Source organism: Cervus canadensis, chromosome 9 (genome assembly GCF_019320065.1).
Source record: "Cervus canadensis isolate Bull #8, Minnesota chromosome 9, ASM1932006v1, whole genome shotgun sequence".
NCBI lineage: Eukaryota > Metazoa > Chordata > Mammalia > Artiodactyla > Cervidae > Cervus > Cervus canadensis.
Genome location: NC_057394.1, coordinates 73,746,720 through 73,769,128, shown reverse-complemented (window position 1 = coordinate 73,769,128; position 22,409 = coordinate 73,746,720). Strand labels below are relative to the sequence as shown.

At 38.2% G+C, this 22,409-nt stretch overlaps 2 protein-coding genes across 12 annotated transcripts in view; one reads left to right on the top strand and one right to left on the bottom strand.

Annotated features, from left to right (window-relative positions):
- Positions 1-22,409, top strand: part of NBEA (neurobeachin) — a 644,508-nt gene that overhangs the window by 561,635 nt on the left and 60,464 nt on the right. For all 10 annotated transcript variants that reach the window (XM_043477413.1, XM_043477415.1, XM_043477416.1 and 7 more), the window contains 2 exons: positions 1,180-1,320; positions 12,529-12,648. In XM_043477413.1, coding sequence (XP_043333348.1) covers positions 1,180-1,320; positions 12,529-12,648 — 261 coding nt within the window. The remainder of the gene's footprint in view (positions 1-1,179; positions 1,321-12,528; positions 12,649-22,409) is intronic.
- LOC122447075 (heterogeneous nuclear ribonucleoprotein A3-like) lies at positions 5,733-7,149 on the bottom strand. 2 transcript variants are annotated; one of them, XM_043477427.1, is made up of 2 exons: positions 6,330-7,149; positions 5,734-6,188 (listed from the first exon to the last, which is right to left on the bottom strand). In XM_043477427.1, the coding sequence occupies exons 1-2, from the start codon at positions 7,147-7,149 to the stop codon at positions 6,013-6,015; spliced, it is 996 nt and encodes a 331-aa protein (XP_043333362.1). In that variant the 3' UTR covers positions 5,734-6,012. The 2 variants fall into 2 exon arrangements, with proteins under 2 accessions (XP_043333361.1, XP_043333362.1); XM_043477426.1 differs by having other exon boundaries at positions 5,733-7,149.

Here is a 22,409-nt window from a genome sequence, read left to right as displayed (position 1 = left end):
GGACCCAAAGAAAAAGCTTACAAGCAATTTATTAATCTTTCTCTCTTGTGTAACATTATTTGTCTTCCATTGAAACACTAACTTTCTACTACTTCTCTTGTTAAAATTAAGCCCTGGGGGGAACTTCATAGCTAACTAGTAATATTACATTTTAAAATAAAGGAATTATATATTTTACATATTATTCATCTTTTGCTTTCTATAGAAACGTTTATTTCTTACAGTATGCAACCTAAAACAAAGCAGTGTAGCTATTAGGTTTTATATGAATGGATTCCATATGCCATTAAGTCAAAATCAGACAAAAACTTAAGCTAAGGAAGTGTGCTACTTGAAATCGTGAGTACTAAATGTTAGAAAATCTTGATAAATGGTGTCCTGGGAAGTCTGAGACAATGGTCCAACTAACATATGCTTTGTTGGAAAAAAAAATATGTATATATATATATATATATATATATATATATACACACACACATATAGTATCCTGAGCATTTTACCACGTGTTCCACTGTAGGGATTAATGTCGTAATCAGTAGTGTAGTGGTGTTGCTAGGACAAGACTTAGTGGCCTTAACAGAATGCTTTCCAGGGAATCTGAATTGTCCAGATTATTTCCATCAGCCTCAGATTTCCTGTTGAATTTAATAAAAAGAATACTTGCTACATCTGTATAATAACAGAATGGGACTACTATTCCAACAGGGTTTCCATATGTGTGACTACTATCTTTCACACTCTGGTTAACTGGCTATTAAGACAAGATTTTCTCTAATGTGATGGTCACATGGCCAACTGCTTCTTCACTTTCTCACTCGATTTCCTGTAATCAAGCTAAATATTCATTATGGCTGTGGTTAGGTAGGCAAAATGACACCAAAATACTGGTTTTGCCTTAACAGGTTAAACTGGCTCATCTCTGACAATCTACTTTATGGAAACTTTCAATAAAACCTAGAAACCCTGCATACATAAATCATTTCTTGAGTTAATTTTAGCAAATGTAGTGATTATCAAAATCAAATGTCAATATCAAAATCAAATTTGGTAAAAATATAATGCAAAATAACACGTATTCTATCGTTAAAATGAATTCACAGTAAATACTTTAAAGAGTTATAATGTTGAATATCTAATATGACTGTATTAAACACAATGCTTCTTTTTCTCTTTTTACAGCCGATCGGTGCTTTGAACCCAAAGAGAGCTGTGTTTTATGCAGAGCGCTACGAGACCTGGGAAGATGATCAGAGCCCTCCCTACCACTACAACACACATTATTCCACGGCAACGTCCACCTTATCCTGGCTTGTTCGAATTGTGAGTGCCTTCATTAAGTTACAGTTTGCCTTTAGTATCTCAGAGTATTTAATATAAGGAAATTAAATAAAAATCAAATATACTTATTAGTTTTAAGCAGAGATTAGAGACCACTGAAGTAGAAATGAAAGATGCCAAGCTCTAGCAAAACCTGATTCCTTTTTGTTCATGAGTTGCCTTATTTGCAAAATTGGGTTAGAAAGATAGATTGAGTTTCTTAAACCTAAACCATTTACAAAAGGAACCAGACTCCCAGATTGTGTCCTTAATATCCAGCATTTCCTTTCACACTGATTGTCACCAGCTAGCATTCTTCCCAGCCCTCCCAGTCTTGCTTCTGAGGTTGTGTATTTTAAAAAAACAATTTTCTTAATGTTTTTGAAGACTACTTTCTGTTACTTTGTCTTTCTCCTAAGACATAAATAAATTCAAATCTCTCCAGTCTTTTAAATGCATACTTACACATGACTCAGCAGGCTAAGAATCTGCCTGCAATGCAGGAGATGCAGGAGACGGGAGTTCGGTTCCTGGGTCAGGAAGATCCCCTGTAAGAGGAAATGGCAACCCACTCCAGTATTCTTGCCTGGAGAATCCCATGGACAGAGGAGCCTGGCAGGCTACAGTCCATGGGGTCATAAAAGAGTTGGACACAAGTGAGTGACTAAGCATGCAGTTTGCATGTACACATACTTTCATACATATGCAGATACATACATGCCTCCTCCCAGCCCCCACCCACTCTTCAGTGACTTCCCATGTCTCCCCCTGCATAGTCAAATGTACCAGAAGCACAGCCTCCACTGTCTAGTTCTGCACTGTGCTGGTCTCTATCACCACATTCAGTCTTTATCCTGCTTGATGCAGGTTCCACTCCCATCACTTTACTGAGTTGTCTCTGTGAAGGTCACGGGTTACGTGGCAGAGCTTCATGGTGTATCTGAAGCATGTGGCACCATTGCTCATTTCCTCCTACTCGAAGTTTCTCCCATTTCATGGCTCCTCTGACAATATCCTCTGCTGGTTTCCCTTCTGTCATTCTAACTGTCCTGCCCTATCTCATGCTCAGATTTCTTTTTCTCAATATTTCTGTTCCCCAGGATTTTTCTAGGTATGTTATCTGGGCTGTATCATTCAGTTCTAAACTAGTGACTGCTAGCTTCTCTCTTCATTGCAGACATTTCTCTTGGGCTCCTAACCTGTATTTCTAAGATATGAATATATTTGCTTATTTCTATGTCTTTCTATATTTTTCTACCTGAACACCTCACAATACTATAAACAGCATTTCCAAAAATAAACTTCTCATCTCCCTCATAAATGTGCAGGGGTGTTTCCTACTGATTACTTATCTAAATAATCTGCATTTATTGCACCCAGTTACCTAACCTAGATATTTCCTCCATTTTGTCAGCCCCTTACATCCAGTCTGACATCACATGGGATAGGTTCTACCATCTACAGTCTATCTCCATTCTTTATTAACTCTGTCACTTCCTTAGTTCAGGTTCCTGTTCTTTCTCATCTATATTATTGCAAAAAATGTTAACAAATCTCTTTGCCTTGGTTTTGCCCTCTCCAATCTAGTCTAGTTGAGAGCAGTTACTGGAGTCAGATGGCCAGATATTTTTTAAACTATAAATGACTGTGGAGTAAATCTCTGAATCAATACAATCAATAATGTTTATCTCCTCTTACCAAAATATACTTCAGACTACTCTATTGCATGAGGCTGATTTGCCTCAGAAACACACTGACAAAGTAGGGAATGCATCTCCAACTGACAAGGGTTTTTTCCCCCACTGCCTAAGGAAACAGTTTGGTTTGGAGAGTTTCCTCAAGCAAACCGAACTCGTTACAAACATGTAGTGTGTGCATGTTTTAGGTAACTTGTAAATTAATGGTAGGTGATATACTATAAATAATTACTGTTATGAAAAAAGTTTGTCAGAATTGTGATTCAGTTTAATTGGATGCCTGTTTTATATTTTTCATAATCCTAAACCAACATAAGAAATTAAAGTTTAGCTTAGTCTGTAAGGAAACAAAGTCAAATGTTATTTTAAAAAACAAAGTCTGTAATTATAAACTAAAGGAAAAGACATAAAACTTTTTTAGACCAAAGTTGTTTGTCTAATTTGTTCAAAAATTCACCTTAACTATGTAAATTTGGATCCTTTTATAAAAATGTTTCTGAGCTAGCTATTTAAGAATTTTTTAAACTCTAGGACTTTTACAGAAGTTCTATTTTTAAAAAACTTTCTGTTAATTTGGGGGGAATATTAGATTTATATGTGTCTATTTACCAGTATAAACCAATCAGAACAAAACACCGTTAGTTTATGGGTTGTAATAACTTATTAATTCTCTCCAGGTGTAAGAAAATACTAGACGCTCATATAAAGAGGTAAAGGCTTTTCTGAATTACAGTCACACATATACAGAGAGAACTTTATAGCTGCAGTTTCAGGCACAGGTCAAAACTAAACAGAGAAACCCAAAAATTCACCAGTCAAGATCTCAAACAGCTGGTGTCCTTTACAGTAAATGTAAAATATTTTATCTGAGCTCAAAAATAGACCGACAAGAAAACAAAAAGCAAGAAACAGTTATTGCTGTAGTGAGCCATCACCCTGGGTGGGGGTGGGGGGCCGCATAAGACACCTTTTAGGGCATTTTGGGATTAAAAACAAGTCAGGCACCATTTCTGAAAAAAACCATTATCAAGTCGGTTGGTTTGAGAATTATATGAGAGTATATTATACATATTATGTATTATAGTATTTTGAGATATATAAAATGATATTCAATGGCTTTTGTATAATCAAATAAGTCTAAAATCGGTTTTCTAAGAATTTAAGGATGGATTTATAAAAATACTTATTATCAACAGCTTGATTTAAGTTAACACTCTTCTATCCCTGATAAACTAAACATTTTATCAAATAATAAATCATAATCCATCCCTAAATTTATTTCTTATTCTAGAGAAATGGAGTACAAGTTTGACTCTCTGTAGGGGTACAGCAGAAATGCTATCCTTGTTTATCCTACACATTCCCTTTTAGTATTGTCTATAGCTGTGCTGAATGGCAGACATGTAATGCAAGCCACTTATGTATATAATTTAAATTTTCTAGTAGCCACATTTAAGAGTAAAAAGATTCAGGTGAGATTAGTTTAATAAATATATTTGTTAGCCCAGTAGATCCAAAATGTTGTAATTTCAACATGTAACCAATATAAAAAGTGTAAATGAGATATTTCACTTTTTTTTTTTTTTTGTATTCTTTGAAATCTAGATGTATTTTCTACTTATAGCACGTTCAGCTTGAACTCACCATATTTTAAGTACTCAGTAGTCACATGTGACCTCTGGCTACTGCCTTGAAAGAAGAAATCTATAGGGTTGCTTTTATGGGAACTCATTTAGCCAGTGCATCTCAAGTTGTACTGTTATAAATAGAAGTATCACAGTCTAATAGCTTACTAAGTGTTTAACCTAATGGCCCAGAGAATTGTGATTTCCTCACTCCCAACTCAAGGAGTTTATGAAGTAGAAAATACATTAAAATTTGTGTCACTGAAAATTTGTTCATAAAAATAAAATACAGATTAAAATAAATATCTGTTCTTTATCTTTCAAGCCTGCTAGACCCAAAGTCATTAAACTCATTATTAGTTTCAGTCAATATATTTAGTATGACATTGATAATAGTTGCTTTAAAACGCAAATTAGCTACATACCTCATTACTTAAAATTAAAAGTATTATTTTAGACACACCACCAGTAAAGTCACTTGTCTAAATTGCAGGTTTCTGAAAAAGCTGTTTCTCTGCTACCTGCTGTTGGGCAAATGATGAATAAACTGTTACAGAGTTTTGGAGTTTGTTCAGATATTAAATAGTATAAAAGGACACATTTTACTTTGAATATTTTTGCTTTAAATCTTACCCTGAATATAAAACATATTCAATGAAGTAGTTAAATCGGACTCTTATATCCTTTAGTAACCTATTCAAGTTCCAAATTCAGTATATTCAGCCTACCTGTTCAAAACTCCATTGTGAAACATTTAATCATAATTTTTAGGAGGTTAAAGAGGTTGTACAGCAAGTGAATTGATAAATAAATTGTTCAGAATTTGGGACTTACTTCATAAATTATGAGTTGCCTTGAAAGCCTACCCAAAAGCCTATTTAAACTGTAATATATCTTCAGCAGTATATATTTGTAATGGGGGGAAAAAAATAGTAAAAGCGCTTAATGCAAGCATTGTAATTAAGACCAAAATGTAATGCTATTTTTTTTTTGGAAAAGTTAAAAATTACTTAATTTTTTATTCCTGGTACCACTACCACAATTTACAGGGCAATATACCTGATGTAATGAAAAGAAAAAGACAAAGCTACAACAGATAAAAGACCTCAGGAATGTACATCAAATTGACACTACATTGCATTAATCAATAGCTGCACTTTTTGCAAACTGTGGCTATGACAGTCCTGAACAAGAAGGGTTTCCTGTTTAAGCTGCAGTAACTTTTCTGACTATGGATCATCGTTCCTTCTGTGGCAGATTTTTACAGTTCCTCTAACGCATTTGGGACGACTGTCTCAAAGTAACCTGCAGCTTTCCTGACAACTCCTCGCTCTCTCTCCTGCTAAGAACTGTAGCCCTTTTCTTCTGAGTTTTTAGAACCTTCTGCTACCATATCCACCACTTCCACCACCAGATCCATAACCATCACCATAGGGACCGCCCGAGCTTCTTCCACCAAAACTACCCCCTTTCATGGGTCCATAATTTGATTGCTGTTGTCCACTGTAATTTCCAAAATCATTACAGTTTCCACCACCACCATAGTTACCTCCAAAATTTCCTCCTTCATTGTAACCATCATATCCTCCACCACCGCCACCACATCCACCACCTTGGTTTCCAGATCCTGGTCCACCACCACCGTAACCTCCTCTACTACTATAACCAGGACCACCGCCATAGTTGCCACCATCACCTCCAAATCCATTGTATCCACCGTCACCTCCTCCATAACTCCCTCGTCTGCCACCACCTCCACCACTATAGCCTCCTCTTCCACCAAAGTTTCCACCACGGCCAAAGTTACCTCCACCACCTCCAAAGCTTCCCCCACGACCCATAAAGTTGCCAGATCCACCTCCACGACCTCTTTGTGATCCAGCAGATTGCATCTCTTGTTTAGAAAGGGCCTTTTTCACTTCACAATTATGCCCATTAATAGTGTAGTATTTCTGAACAACAATTTTATCAACTGGATCATGATCATCAAAAGTTACAAAAGCAAATCCTCTCTTTTTTCCACTCTGCCTGTCTTCCATAACTTCTGTGGTTTCAATCTTGCCATACTTTTCAGAGTAGTCTCTCAAATTATATTCTTCTGTATCTTCTTTAATACCACCAACAAAAATTTTCTTCACTGTTAGATGGGCACCAGGCTTTCCAGAATCCTCTCTAGAAACAGCTCTCTTTGGCTCCACTGCACGCCCATCAGCCTCGTGTGGTCGGGCACACATTGCTGCATCCGCTTCTTCCACACAAGAGTGAGTCACAAACCCAGAGCCCCTGGAACGTTTTGTTTGGGGGTCTCTCATCACCACACAATCTGTGAGTGTGCCCCATTTCTCAGAATGTTCTCTTAAGCTATCATCTGTAGTTTCAAAGCTCAGACCACTGATAAACAGCTTTCTCAGCTGCTCTGGTTCCTTGGGCTCGTGACCCTCCTCCCCCCGGTGGCGGCGGTGACGGCTGGAGTCCGGCTGGGGGCGACCGGGCAGCGGTTTTACCTCCATTTTGAGACCGGACCCGCCTCTTCCAACTCGAGTTCAATATGGGACCCAATGTAATGCTATTGGATAGAATATTGCCATCCTGTTTCTCTTGATTCCTGATGCTTACGGACAATGCATGTTTACTTCGAGAAAGATGAGGATTCTTAAACAAGAGCCTGGTGTATGGTAAACACATAGATTTCTGAAGATTCAGAAAGATACTTCTGATTTCTTTTGAAAACACTGGGAGAAAATAAAATTCTGAAGTTAGACACAGCACAGTGTAAACAATGATTCCTCCATTTCGGAGAGTGTGATCTCTCTCAGATGTAAAACAGGGATAATTACACCCACTTAAAGGTTAATAGGGATGATTGATTTAGTTAACTGAGATAATACAGTGCCATGCACAAAAAGTGCTCATAACTTTAGTTCCCTTCCCTTTGGTCTTTATTATGCTTTATATAACTTCAAGGTATATATATCTTTTCTTTGATAAAATTATGTCCCGGCACTATTAACAAGGAATGAGGTTTGTTTCACATGAAACGAAGAGAAAGAAGAGAAGAGCGGAGAGGGGTGTAAAAAAGTCTCTTATGGGTGACTGAGCAGAAGTCATGTAAGACAGAAAAATAAAGGAGGTGTCTAAAGAGCAGAGGGGAAGAGTGACAGAGTTGGATGGCCCGGGGAGGGTGAGTCGTTTGCGATCAGATCATGGGAGGGCGCCTCTGGTGGCTCAGCTGGTAAGGAATCTGCCTGCAGTGCAGGAGGCCTGGGTTCAGTCCTTGGTCGGGAAGACCCCTGAGAGAAGGGAATGGCAGCCCACTCCAGTATCCTTGCCTAGAGAATCCCAAGGACAGGGGAGCCTGGCCAGTCCATCAGGTTGCAGAGCCACACAGGACTGAGCAAGTAACACTTTCACTTTCTTTTCACATCATTGGAAGGCAGGACAGGTTGTTAGTGTCCGTGCAGGCACTGAGGGTTATGACATAATTCAGTCGGGCTGGTACTTCTCATGTAGGACAGGCTAGTTTGACTTTCTGGCCCCAAGGAAGAGTTGGAAGGTTAGGGTAGATGTAATCAGGAGAAAGACGTCTGCCATCAGCCATTTATACGTCCGGACAGAACCTGAAGTTTTTAAAGCCCAACCAAGTACAAGTATTTTAATTTCTGAATTTTCTGTTTAACATTTATTTATTTTTCCACCTTATCTTCAAAGCCAAAAATTTTCTAGGAGAATGATAAAATACCAAATATAATGATATACACATAGAAAGAAAGGAACATGAATTCAATCCTGGGGTCGGGAAGATCCCCTGGAGGAGGAAGTGGCAACCTACTCCAGTATTCTTGCCTCGAGAATCCCATGGACAGAGGAGACTGGCGGGCTACAGCCCATGGGGTCACAAGGAGTCAGACACGACTGAGTGACTGAGCACGCACACATTGAAAGTGGTTTGATCAACATGTGTCAGTTGAATAAATATTAAAGTTTCTTAAACTTAATGTAGCGCTTGATCCCCTGTGTTAGTCAAGCATGAAGCAAATGAAACAGAAAGTCCTTGTACTGCGCCTTGAAGGTAATATGGAAACACATGAAAAAAGGTAATCTCTCTAGTGAGCAGGACTTGAAAGATCATTACCCACTTATAAACAAATAGGTTCTCCCTTTCTGTTAGTACTCTACCACTGTAGCAGCTGGAGGCCTTTGGAAATAATGAGAATATATATCAGTAAAGTAGTATGTGACCCTCAAACAGTTGTTAACTAGATCTTTTTAAAGGCTATGTGGAACAGCAAAAAATGTAGAATTCTTCAATATTTTGTGCTTTGAGTGCAACCAGATTCATAAATTTCATGACCAGAAGTAAATAATTCTTCAATTTCAGGTTTATTTTTACTGTGCCCATCTGCACTTGTTCTTGGCATGACTTCACTAAGGGTTCAAAACTAAGGAAGAGTTTGATAATTTAGGCTAAGGTAGAGATCAGCTCTTAGTGGTTGATGATAAGAAGTAAGACTCTTCATGTATAAATGGGTCTTCACTCACATCTATAACAGGTTAAAAATCATGAAGACAACTCAGACCCCTCTAAGTTATTCTCTGCCTACTACCTACAAAGAAAACATAAATGCCCTTACATCAGCATCCTAGAATAATGAAGAAGTGGATTATGAAGATGCAACTTTTTGGTCAAACTAGTAGTTAAAAACTGACTAGGAAAACTATATCTTACTCTTATCCAACCATACCCCTTCTCCCAGCAGTACCTTGTATGCTTATGTATGTTCAAAAATATTAATTAAACACTAACTGTGAACCAAGCACCATGCTTGGCTCTAAGGATAGAGGGATGAATAAAACCTAAGGAACTGTCAGTCTTGCTGGAGCCCAACATGGGTACTTGACACCAGGCATGAAGCTGGTAGTCATCGTCACCACTCTGTCATCTCTGATGCTACAGACTTTCTCCATATTATTTAATCTGAATTACCCACCAGGTATTGTTATTCCCAGTTAACACAGATGAAGGAACTGAGATATGGTTACTTCATATTGCTACCTATTTGAGGTTAAGTAACTTGCTTAAGAGGTAAATGGTTCCACCAAGATTCAAACTTAGATCTGTCATTTCATTCAGTTTACTGTTGCTATTTCTAGAATTTTTCTATCCCCACTTTAATTTAGTGATAAGATATGCTGCATTGACTACCTTATATTTAATAGGGATTCTAAAATTTACAAAGCAAATTAATTAGTGAAAGACATCCCTAAATTTTTTTTTCCTAACTTATTTTTGGGGGCATCTATTTGTCTGTCAAATCACTTAAAATCTTAAACTGCAATGTAGACCTACTGGATGCATATTTGATTTTGAGGTAAATCAGTAATACCCTCTTTACCTATATAGTGTTATATCATTCTTTATCTTATCTCTTTCACCATACTTTTCTGTCATTCAGTATTAGACATGAAAATTGGTGGCATGTTACAAAGTTATAAAATTGATGACATCCAGCCATACTAAATTTCAGGAAGATACTGAGGCATATAAATATTTATAGCTGTTGCCTGACAACTGGACTTTATGACTAGTGGCAAAAAGAGGAGTTTAAAGAGACAGAGTATGTTTTATGGATATAAAAGAATGAACAGAGATTATATATTAAGAGAAAAAAAACCTAAATATGTAGGAAAGATTTCTTAATGTTATTGAACCTAGGAGTGACATGTCATTTATCCTAGATTTAAGAGAGAGGGACTGAACCATAAGAAAGTAAATATATACTCATCTTTGTTATGATGAGTAACATAACAAAAAAGCAATAAATTTAAATGCATTAGGACCTTGTGATAACGTTATTCCTAGGTTTCCTGCTAAGGGAATATGTACTTAATGACAGACACCATGTTGCAGTAAGGTAATAGTCACAGAATACTAGAAGGACTAGAGTTGATCTAGTCCTATCTGATTTGCTTTAGTGTCATTTCATTCATTCCTTCAACAGATTATATTAACACATTGAGCAGCTTGGGTGTACCAGGAGTTCTTCTAAGTGTTGGAGATAAAACAGTGAATCTGGTAGTAGTTGGTGCTCAGTCATGTCCGACTCTTTGCGACCCCGTGGACTGTGGCATGCCAAGCTTCCTTCACCATCTCCCGGAGTTTGCTCAAACTCACGTCCATTGAGTTGATGATGCCATCCAACAGTCTCATCCTCTATTGTCCCCTTCTTCTGTTGCCTTCAGTCTTTCCCAACATCAGGGCCTTTTCCAGTGAGTCAGATCTTTGCATCAAATGGCCAAAGTATTGGAGCTTCTGCTTCAGCATCAGTCCTTCCAATGAATATTCAGGGATAATTTTCTTTAGGATTGACTGGTTTGATCTCCTTGCAGTCCAAGGGACTCTCAAGAGTCTTCTCCAACACCACAGTTCGAAAGCATCAATTCTTCAGTGTTCAGCCTCCTTTATGGTCCAACTCTCACATCCATACATGACTACTGGAAAAGCTATCGCTTTGGCTATATGAACCTTTGTTGGCAAAGTAATGCCTCTGCTTTTTAATATGCTGTGTAGGTTTGTCATAGCTTTTCTTCCAAGGAGCATTGGAACCTATTCATACAGTGGGAAAGATGGACAAGAAAGAGAAAAACAAATATCATATATTAATGCATGTATATGGGATCTAAAAAATGGTACTGGTGTACCTATTTGCAGGGCAGGAACAGAGATATAGACATAGAGAACAGAAAGGTGGACGTGAGGGTAAGGGGGCTGATTGAGAGATTGGGATTGACGTGTGTCCTGTGTAAACAGCTAGTGGGAAGCTGCTGTGTATAGCACGGGGAGCTCAGCCCAGTGCTCTGTGATGACCTGGATGTGGGGTGGAGGGGTGGGATGGGGTGGAGTGATGGGGTGGGAGGGAGGGGATGTATGTATACATAGAGCTGATTCACTTTGTTGTACAGCTGAAATTAACACAACATTATAAAGCAACTATACCCCAGTAAAAAATGTTTAAAAGTCAGTTTCAAAAAACAGTCACAAATTCTTCAGGGATGTGTTTGAGGAAATATATGTTACCATTTGAACATACTGGAGGGCTTGGCAAATCAAGGGAAGTCTTTCAGAAGGAAACATCTTGGGCTGAGACTTAAAGGATAAGAAGAGCTTAACCAAGTCAGGATGATGAGGTAGAGGGTTAAGTTTGTAGCAGGCAGAGGGAATATCCCATACAGAGGACGAGAAATGAGACCAACATGGCAAGACCTTAGGATGTGAATAAGGGAATGGCAAGAGAGAAAGAGTTTAAGCAGGTTCCATATCACTCAGGCTCTCTTAAGACAAATCAAATAGTTTCTGCTTTTTCCTAAGAGCTCTGAAAAGCTATGGCAGGATTTCAGTCAAGGAGATTTGCATTTTAAAAACATCAGGTCATAATATAGTAAGTTTAGGAGACTTTCAGGTAGTCTAAGATGGACATCCCCTATGCAATTTTCACACCATAGTGTCGGAGAGATTTTCTTAATGCAGTGTTACTATGTGTGGCCTTAGTTATGAGAAAGAAGATCTGAGTTATATGTTGACAGCAATGCAGTCATTTGTCTTAAAATCATAGAGCACTAGAACTCCATCATTTTATAAATCAGAATACTGAAGGGCAAGAAGCAAGGTAAGCTGCCAAGGTTGCAGAGTGACAGGTGATTCAGTGACCCAGAGTGACTCAGACCAGCCCCTCCTGACAGGATCCTGCCTCAAAAAACAGGCTCCAAAGGGTCTCAAAAGGGTTTCCACCTCAAAAGGGTTTCCAAAAGAGTCGTGTTTCACAAAGAGAACAGTTGTGTTCAGAAGGGTCAAATTATTGATTTGCTTTTTTTTTTTTTTTTTTTTTGCTTAGGAACCTTTCACAACCTTCTTCCTCAATGCAAATGATGGAAAATTTGACCATCCTAATCGAACATTCTCGTCTGTCGCAAGGTCTTGGAGAACTAGTCAGAGAGATACTTCTGATGTAAAGGTAAGCTCTTTTATTTGTTGATATTAATTTCAAAATGCGTTGAAATTTTGAGTTGTTTAAGTGGGTGTATAAGATACTTTATTCTGCAGCTTTGTTCCGTATTTTAAAAATTATGTGGTACACCTAAGAGGGACTTGAAAATAATTTTGAGTGCACAGAAAATGACTCAAGATTCTTTTATATTATTCAGTTAAGATGTTTTTGTTATTTTTAAAAAATTCCCATCTAATTTAGATCAAATAATCGGTAGATGGAAAGAAAAGCCCATAAATTGCCTTTCCTGCTGTTAACTCAATATTTGGCCCATTCCAGAAAACACAGCAGGAATTGGATTTGACCTTAATGTGTCATATTGTTATAGCTTGCCCAGCTTTGGGTTTATGTAGCCTGGGGCAATTAATAAAGCATTAATGACAAGACCCATTTAAAATGTAGGCTTTTCTGTACAGCCTTAGCTTTTACTTGACTGTGCCTGGGGATACTACGCAACAATACACATTAGATTAAACCAACACACACACAATATCCTGGACCAGCCGGAGAGCAGAGTCATTTTAACAGTTGCTACTGCTTACCTATTGGTAAATATAAAGATGTATTACTCCTTTACGTGGACTTTCATTTTTTAAAAAATAATCTTATTCAAAACATTAAAATACATTTGTTCTTCAATTTTTTCCTCACTTTTTTCCAATAAGATTAAATGATCCAGTTATTACATAGGTATACGTTTCTTATTTTAATCTCTTTTTCTTCAAATTTTTCTCATCACTTCCACTCATGCTGCTGAATATACAAATGTTATAGTATCATTCCATTTAGTGTTTTAATCCAACAAAAGGTAGTGAATTAAAGTAAAAATTGTCATTTACATATTTGTGCTCATCTATTGCAAACATTTTTTAAAGGCAGTTACAGTGTTACTGAACTATAAGAAATTAGATGAGTACAACTTTTATTTAGTTTCTTTCAAAGCAGAAAACAAGGAATGGATCCAAGTAATCTGTAGCATCTTTATGTGTCTTATTTGTTACTATCAGAGTTTGCATAAATGAATATTAGTTTATATGTACAATGTATTCACATTTGGAAATAAGATAATTTAACATGCATTCTTACTATATGAAACTCTGAAGGTCCATATTTTCCTTCTATCAAACTTATGATTTCACTAAGGAATCCAACTCTGAAAGATCCATAAACCATCATTTAAATTGATTTACAATGAATGATATCAAGAAGAGAATCCATTTCTTATTTAATAATTTTTTTGAGAATTAATATAAAATGGGGAGTCAGTAGGCTTCTAGAACTAACACAGTATCTTTAAAAAGCATTCAATAGCTATTTTAAATGTGAATTAAATATTCTTATCTATATTTTAAGGCTTTCTATCATATGTAAGATTATTCATTATCTTAATTCAGAGCTGTGTCCATATTATATCAAACTTTCAAGTAAAAATGCTTTCCTTGACACAATTTTCTTGACTCTTGACATCATCAGGAAACAGAAACTCGGTTTTTCAACTTAATTCAAACATTCACCCTCAGAAGCCCACACACAAGTCAGTCATCCTAATTTATGTATGTAGGTAGAGTTTTAGGCTTTACCTTCTATCCTAAGAATTTTATTGATTCTTCTGATCACCAGATATCTCCCCTAGTTACATGTCAGTCTCAGGACCAGTGGTTTTATATTTCTAAAGAAAAATGCTTCTGCAGTATCTCCTAATGTAGATTTAAGGTCTTGTATAAAAGAGAACTAGGACAAAGGGAATGGTTTTATTCTCTCTTTGTTAGCATCGTTCTTGTCCTGCGGTAATGAGTGCAAGCTGGGCAGAGAAGGAGCCGTGGTGAAGTGACCTCTCTGAAGAGAGGTCTTACAAGTTAAGTCAGACCAGTTCATTTTTACTTTTTTTTTTATTTCTCTCCTCTAGCATAGTCTTGGTAACAATGACATTCAACTTACTGAAGTTCTTATACTAATTTTTCCTTAATGCCTTCAAAAGTTGTTATATTACTTTTGAATAGCTATGCAGATGTCAGAAAAGGGAGCTGTGACAAAATGTCATTAAGGTGACATAGTGTAAATTAATACAGTTAATGGAGGTGCTCACCACTGACTCATTGACCCATTATGAGCTCTTGTGGAATTAACGAATGCCAGGGCATCAATCTTTGGAAAAAAGGAAGAAAAGAGACGGCAGCTTTAAAACCTTGCAGTGAATTATATTAGAAAAGTGAAAACGTCTGGGTTGGATTTGATTTCACTAGGAAGCCATAAAATAGTATGCTCTCTCAGCAAAATATATTAAACTGGAATGTCAGATTTGATGCAATAGGTATACAATTATGATAGTGTTAATAGTGGTCTTCTATCATTCTAAGAAATACTTTCAAGTCCAATTTCTCAGCAGCTTGAACTTGTCATAAGCTTGTAAATTAGAAATTCTTTTTGAGGATATTTTCTTATTATTGAGGGACACGTATAATACTATTAACTGTACCATGGGGTTTTAGTATAGCTGTTAAAACATACTAGAAATCAAATTTACAGACACAAAATGCCTGTTTTAATATTCATCTTGCCATTTCTTTAATAATATTTGGTGTCTTTCTGCACTATTTTTCATTTAGGAAATTTTAATCTACTTGGCCTCTTTCCTTAAAGAGAAGCTGATTAGCAGAAATCTATCAATGGGAAGAGAGTAAACAGAAGAGCTGTTATTTTAAGTAGGCAAGCTGGTGCCTTAAGTGACCCTGTAGGAGCGCACTTACCAGTTGTAACAGGGGAGTGCGTTCTTCTCGAATAATTCTCAATAGTTTTCAGACAGGCTCTTTTCTTGGTTATTCGATACAGTCCTCAAAACAGTAGCATAAGATATAAATCATTACCCCTATTCCATAAAGTAGGTTCACAGATACTAGGTGACTTGCCTAAGTTCACACAGCAGGTAAAGAGGGAGCCAGAACTAGCACTGAGGGCCGTTCGGTTATTCCCACTGCTTTATATCCGTTGGATGGTCTGCTGCTTTGGTCTTTCTGCATGATCTCACAATCATATCCAGCCATACCTGCTGGTGCTAAGTCTCTTCAGTCGTGTCCAACTCTGCGACCCTATGGACTGTAGTTCGCCAGGCTCCTCTGTCCATGGGATTCTCCAGGCGAGGATACTAGAATGGGTTGTCATGCCTTCCTCCAGGAGATCTTCCTGACCCAGAGATCAAACCAATGTCTCTTATGTCTCCTGCATTGGCAGGTGGGTTCTTTACCACTAGCGCCGCCTAGGAAGCCCAGCCACATTGACTAGTTTGGAGTAATTGACTGATCAAGTCATACTCTAATCATTTATTGCTGTGTACAAACCACCCCTCAAAATTAGTGACTTAAAAAAATTTTTTTTTAATGCAATCATTTATTTTCTGAGTTCTGCAATCAGAATAAGGTTCATCAGGTACAGCTTGTCCTTGATCCATGTGGGGTCAAATTGGTTGGCTCCTCTGGGTCTGAAAAGTTCAAGATGACTTCCCTCACATGCCTGGTGCCTTAGCAAGGATGGCTGGAGCTGATGGGGACTGGCTGGTCCTCTCTCTTTTTGTATAGTCTGTCTGGGAATACCATCACAATTTTTTTCATGGTGTCTCCCTACCAAGAGAATAAAAAACAGAAGCTGCAAAACCCACTTAATGCCTAGGCTAGGAAGTCACATACTGTTACCTCCATACCATTGTTTTTGGTCAAGGCAAGTCACAGGGCCAACCCAAATCAAGGGACAGGATAACTGGGCTCCACTTCCCCATGAAATGAGCAGCAAAGTCACACCTCAGAAGTACATGGAGGTTGATGGGATTGTTGTGGTCAACTTTGAAAAAAATGTGCTTAAGTCCTCTTTCCAGTCACAATTCACATTCCTCCTACAAACAAAATATACTCAGCTTATCCCCCACAGTCTCATCCCATTATTGGGTCAGGCTCAAAATCTAGTAGCTGATGATCTTTATCAGGTCCAGATACACATTACGTGCAGAAATTCCTAATTTGGAGATCTGGAAGATAAAAAGGCAAGTTATCTGTCCCATGTACTATCATCCCCCAGAGGTGAGACAGAACAGGTAAACCTCAACAGATACTCTGTTCAGAAAGGGGGAAGTGTGGAAGGTACACAGCAACTCCTGGTCACAGAAAGTTGGGGCCGAACCCTCTTTTGCCCAAGTTGATGCAGCAACTTTAAAAACTTGTGGATTTTTTTCTGTGTATCAAATTATAGTTCACTATCATAAAAAAAGAAACTGTTGCTCACCAGTTCTTTCAAGAAGGATCCTCCCTACTCCAGGCTGTGAATAGGATGCCCTTGGTCATGCTCATAAGATTCTTGGAATCCTTTTGTGTGGCCCAGTGGGCCTGCAAACCACTATCTTAAATTTTCCTGAAAACTTACGAAGGGTTTTACAGGTACCCTTTTACCTATGGCTATATTTTACTTACAGCACCTTAGTATATCCTTGTCTGAACTTTTTCTTTTTAATTTTGAGAATCTGACAAGATTGTCCTAGGCCCCTGTGTTTCTCTAAGGACTGCTTTAAGTCTGAGCAGATTCTTCCATAGCTCATAATACTTTATCCAGTACTAGTAAAGGAGCTTCCCCGGTAGCTCAGCGGTAAAGAATTCGCCTGCAATGCAGGAGACGTGAGTTCAGTCCCTGGGTCGGGAAGATCCCCTGGAGTAGGAAATGGCAACCCACTCCAGTATTCTTGTCTGAGAAATCTTATGGACAGAGGAGCCTGACGGGCTTCAGTCCATCAGGTCGGAAAAGAGTCGAACACAACTGAGCAACTAAACAACAACAAATACTATTACAAGAAACCAGTGGTCACTTTTGACATTCTGCTTAGAAATATCCTGAACCAGAAGCACAATTTCTTTAGATCTTTTTCTGTCTTTGAAATGATTGCAGGCATGCATCAAGTTAGTTTTTCCCACACTGCAAACCATGCATTGATTTTCTCCTGCTTCCAATAGCAACTTCCTGACTGACCCGCCTCCAAGTCTCCTCACCTCCTTACCTCCGTCCTTCCAGCCTCTGCCTCCTGCCTGTCCCGAGGCCAGTGCCACGTGTTTTTATTACTTCAGGACTCCACTCCAAGGCATGAATTTCTGTTTCAGTTTCCTATCACCATGTAACAAATCACCCCAAACCCATCTCAAAACAACATCAACTGTTATTTACTGACCATCATGAAATTGGGGTTAAGGCTCAGCAGAAACCACTCGGGTCTGCGCTTCAGCGAGAGCTGGAGAAGCTTGGCCGGGCCAAGACGGCTTTGTTCTCGTTTGGTGCCTCATCTGAGCTGATGAGGTGGTCAGGGACTGTCCAGGACTGTCTGTCTGTCCATACAAGCTTTCCAGTCATATGGCAGCCACACGGTTTTATCTGATGGTTGGCTTCTCAGGAAACAAACGAGGAGGCTGCCAAGCCTCTTAAGTCTTAGGCATCTGTGGAAGCCCTGGGGTGTCATCCTGTCCCATTCTGTGTTGAAATTAGCCAGCCTGTTTTCAGAGGGAGGGAGAATAGAGTCCACCTCTTTGTGGGAGGATTGGTAAAATGGACGTGCCAGAAAGCAGGCAAGATGGGAGAGACTGTTACAGGGATGGTTGAAAAAAACTTTGTAAATTACTAATTCTCAGAAATTTGTAAGTTTCAGTTTGGTTTATACCATTCTGTTGAATCTGATTGTGCATTTGGACAAAACCAAAATCTGAAGTGCAAGTAACTTATATATCTGCTTAGCTTAGGTAACATATAAGTTAGTCTAAATATTTGATAAAAATGTTTAAATCATCTGAAATGTCTACATAGATATCCATTCAAACATAAAAGTGACAGAGCTTTAAAAAAAAAAACCTGATTACAGGATATACTTTGATACTGGATAAACTATCAACTGAGTGAGTATCTTCAAAAATGTGTTTTGCATAAAGCTATGAAATATGTTGTTGCGCACGTCGCCCCCATTTAGTCCTCACATCCAAACTGTGAGTTAGTTGCTGTCACCATCACAATTTTGTATATCAAGAACTGTTTTTTTCTTAAAGCTTAAGAAACTTGCCCAGGCTGGCAAGAAGTCTGGATCTCAACTCAGAATGATTTGATCCCAATGCACGGAAAGTCGCACCTCCCCACTGGAAGGGACGGTCCCCAAACCGCCAGCCTGCCAGCCGTCCCTTTCACTACAACTGACTGGTAGCCCTGAGGTGACTGCTTTAACCAACACAGTTTGAAAACCACAGCTTTCAAAACTTTTTACCACTATTTCATGGCAGAAATTCAGGATTTAATGAACATATCGCAATGATCTATTAATTTTTCATCCCACATATGTGTATTGAGTACCATTTTTATACGTCAGGCACCATTCTTACAAGTCAGTGGTAAACAGGTGAGCAAGAGAGACAAGATCCTTGTCTATGGAATTTCCATCACAGTAGGACTTGGGAGCATAAGTAAATTTTAAAAAAAAGAAAGAAAAGGAGACTTGCTACACAGAAAATTAAAACAGAATGAAGTCATACAGAGTTGTTACTGCTTTGAAAGGAAAAACAGAATGTAAGCGCAGGGACCTGGATCTAAAGTGTTTGGGCTTGGCTTCTCTTTATCACCTATTTGCAGTATAGTTATTAGCAAATCACTTAACTTCAATGTTCATTTCTACAAAGTGGGAAGAACGAGGATACCTGCCTTAGGAAGATTTTGTGAAGATTAAGAGAAAGATGTGAAGTTCTTAGAACAGTGCATGACACAGTAAGATACAAATTATAATTCCTGCTGTTTCAAGATTGAATGACCAGATGTGACATTTCAGCTCTTTGCTTGTCTTGGAGCCCAGACATAGTGATTATTATCTTCTTGGACCTAACATTTGAATCTCAGTGATGAAACTCTCTTATTCATGAAATTTTTAAAAATAAACAAATGTTTTAAGCAATATAAATGTGAGCATAAATTATGTACAAATGCCTTGTATTTACATATTAAATTTAAAATCAAAATGCGTTTGAAACAAGATTTTAAAACAATAAAATCAAGGCATAAAAACTTGCACCCACTCAGCTACTTTGGCAACTTCTCTATAGACTTTTTGTGGTTTACTCTCTCTTTCTTCCCCTTCAGGGAAAAAAAGAAAAGAAAAAAAAAATTTCCCCAGCTCTGCAACTTTGGTCTTTTGGAGCTTCAAGGGGGCTTTGCAAATATGCTATGCCTCAGGAATTTTTCATATTGCTTTAAAATGTGTCTGTGTTTTTTGTTTTTTTTTTTAAATCTGCATCCTAAAAAACCAAAAGTAACTGGCAGAGTGATTCAGGGACAGTTTCTTCATCCTGTCAAACGTCAAGCCACCAAGAGCTTACACCAACATCTTAGTTAACACCCTAATTTATGACCACGGTCTGGTTGGTCAGATGAGGACCAGAGTGGAGAAAATGTCTCACTTAAGGATCATCCCAAAGGCCCTGATGATCCTACTTTTTCATGACTGGCCGCAATTCAAGCCTTCCCAAGTGTTCCTGTCAAACCCTCCCTAAATAACCGTCAGGGTGGAGGTTCCTCAGCCTCACTTTGTTCTCTTTGGTGGCAGCCAGCTTCCAGCCCATTCTTTCTGGAGTGCTCACATTAAAATGAAAAGGACCTGGTCCTCCACTTCTTCAGATTGGCTACAACTTTTCTGGCATTGTTAAAACCAACTTTTCCTAAATTTAAATTGGACTCTTTTCCACTTCTGAAACTTTCAGCATAACTAAAATAAACAAGGTAATGTTTTTTAAGCTTCAAAAGTTTCCTATCAGGAGGTGCAGATTTTATCTCTAGGTGCATCCTTTCTTCTTTTGTTTAATCGAGTACTCCATTGGCTTTTTTCCTATCTTGAAGCATTCTTCCAACCATTTGCATATTCCCCAGAGGATTTCTAGTGATATTAAAATAACTTTGTCTAGCATCTTCAATAGTTTAATATTTAATGAGCACCTGCTGTGTACAGAGTATAGCTCCAAAAGCTGTGGGGGATTCAACAAAATATAAACCTCACAACATTAGGCTCAAAATCTGCTTTGCCCAAATTGTTATTAATATAAAGTCCTAGGCTTCTTATGCCTTTGCAGATATAATTGAATGACATTCAGTGAAATATTAAATAGTATTACAGAGGCAAGTAGGTTAATGGTAACCATATATTTTTTATGACCCTATTCCACAGGAAACAATGGGAAATAATATGTATGAAAAACATGAGAGCACAGAGACAGTTGAAGATAAACTGAAACTCTTTGGGCGGTCTAAATAAAAATATAAATCGTGTTGCCATATCCATGTGGATGTACAGCATATCCCTCTTGGTCCTTAAGAAAGCTTATGTAGTCTAGTTCTGGACACAGAACATGAACACAAACATCCAACAAAAGACAGAAGGGAAATTCCTGACTTATGTGATCCTCTTACATATAAATCACCCTCTACATGGAGCAACTGTGTGAGCTTTCATTCCTCTCCCCATTTGGGACCATTTGGGAGGCTCCTTCTACTCTGTATCATATATAAAACGGGTAACGTTCAAATAGCAATGTTCTACATCTTGAACTAATTTCCCACGTTTTCTCAAACAGTGAAAGCGTTAGCCGCTCAGTCGTATCCAACTGTTTGTGACCCCGTGGATTGTAGCCGCCAGGCTCCTCTGTCCATGGAATTCTCCAGAATTCTCGAGAATACTGGAATGGGTAGCCATTCCCTTCTCCAGGGGATCTTCCAGACCCAGGGATTGAACCCCGGTCTCCTGCACTGCAGGCAGATTCTTTTTTTTTTTTTTTTTTTTTTAATTTTTTTATTAGTTGGAGCTAATTACTTCACAACATTTCAGTGGGTTTTGTCATACATTGATATGAATCAGCCATAGATTTACACTTATTCCCCATCCCGATCCCCCCTCCCACCTCCCTCTCCACCCGATTCCTCTGGGTCTTCCCAGTGCACCAGGCCCGAGCACTTGTCTCATGCATCCCATCTGGGCTGGTGATCTGTTTCACCATAGATAGTATACATGCTGTTCTTTTGAAACATCCCACCCTCACCTTCTCCCACAGAGTTCAAAAGTCTGTTCTGTATTTCTGTGTCTCTTTTTCTGTTTTGCATATAGGGTTATCGTTACCATCTTTCTAAATTCCATATATATGTGTTAGTATGCTGTAATGTTCTTTATCTTTCTGGCTTACTTCACTCTGTATAAGGGGCTCCAGTTTCATCCATCTCATTAGGACTGGTTCAAATGAATTCCTTTTGACGGCTGAGTAACATTCCATGGTGTATATGTACCACAGCTTCCTTATCCATTCATCTGCTGATGGGCATCTAGGTTGCTTCCATGTCCTGGCTATTATAAACAGTGCTGCGATGAACATTGGGGTGCATGTGTCTCTTTCAGATCTGGTTAACAAAATTCTAGCAAACAGAATCCAACAACATATTAAAAAAATCATACACCACGACCAAGTGGGCTTTATCCCAGGAATGCAAGGATTCTGCAGGCAGATTCTTTACTGTTGGAGCCACCCTTTTTATATGCCTGAGCTCCCTCCTCTCCACCTTTATTCTTCACTTTGACTCTTAGTGTCTTGCCTTAAAACAGATGTAACCATGGCAATAGCTCTTCTTTAAAATTATTGCAATACAAAATCCAAACAGCTTAGGTGGACATAAAACTTCCTTCATCATCTGAC

Coding starts and splice junctions, on each gene's coding strand:
- LOC122447075 (XM_043477426.1), bottom strand. CDS start 7,149: ATGGAGGTAAAACCGCTGCCCGGTCGCCCCCAGCCGGACTCCAGCCGT.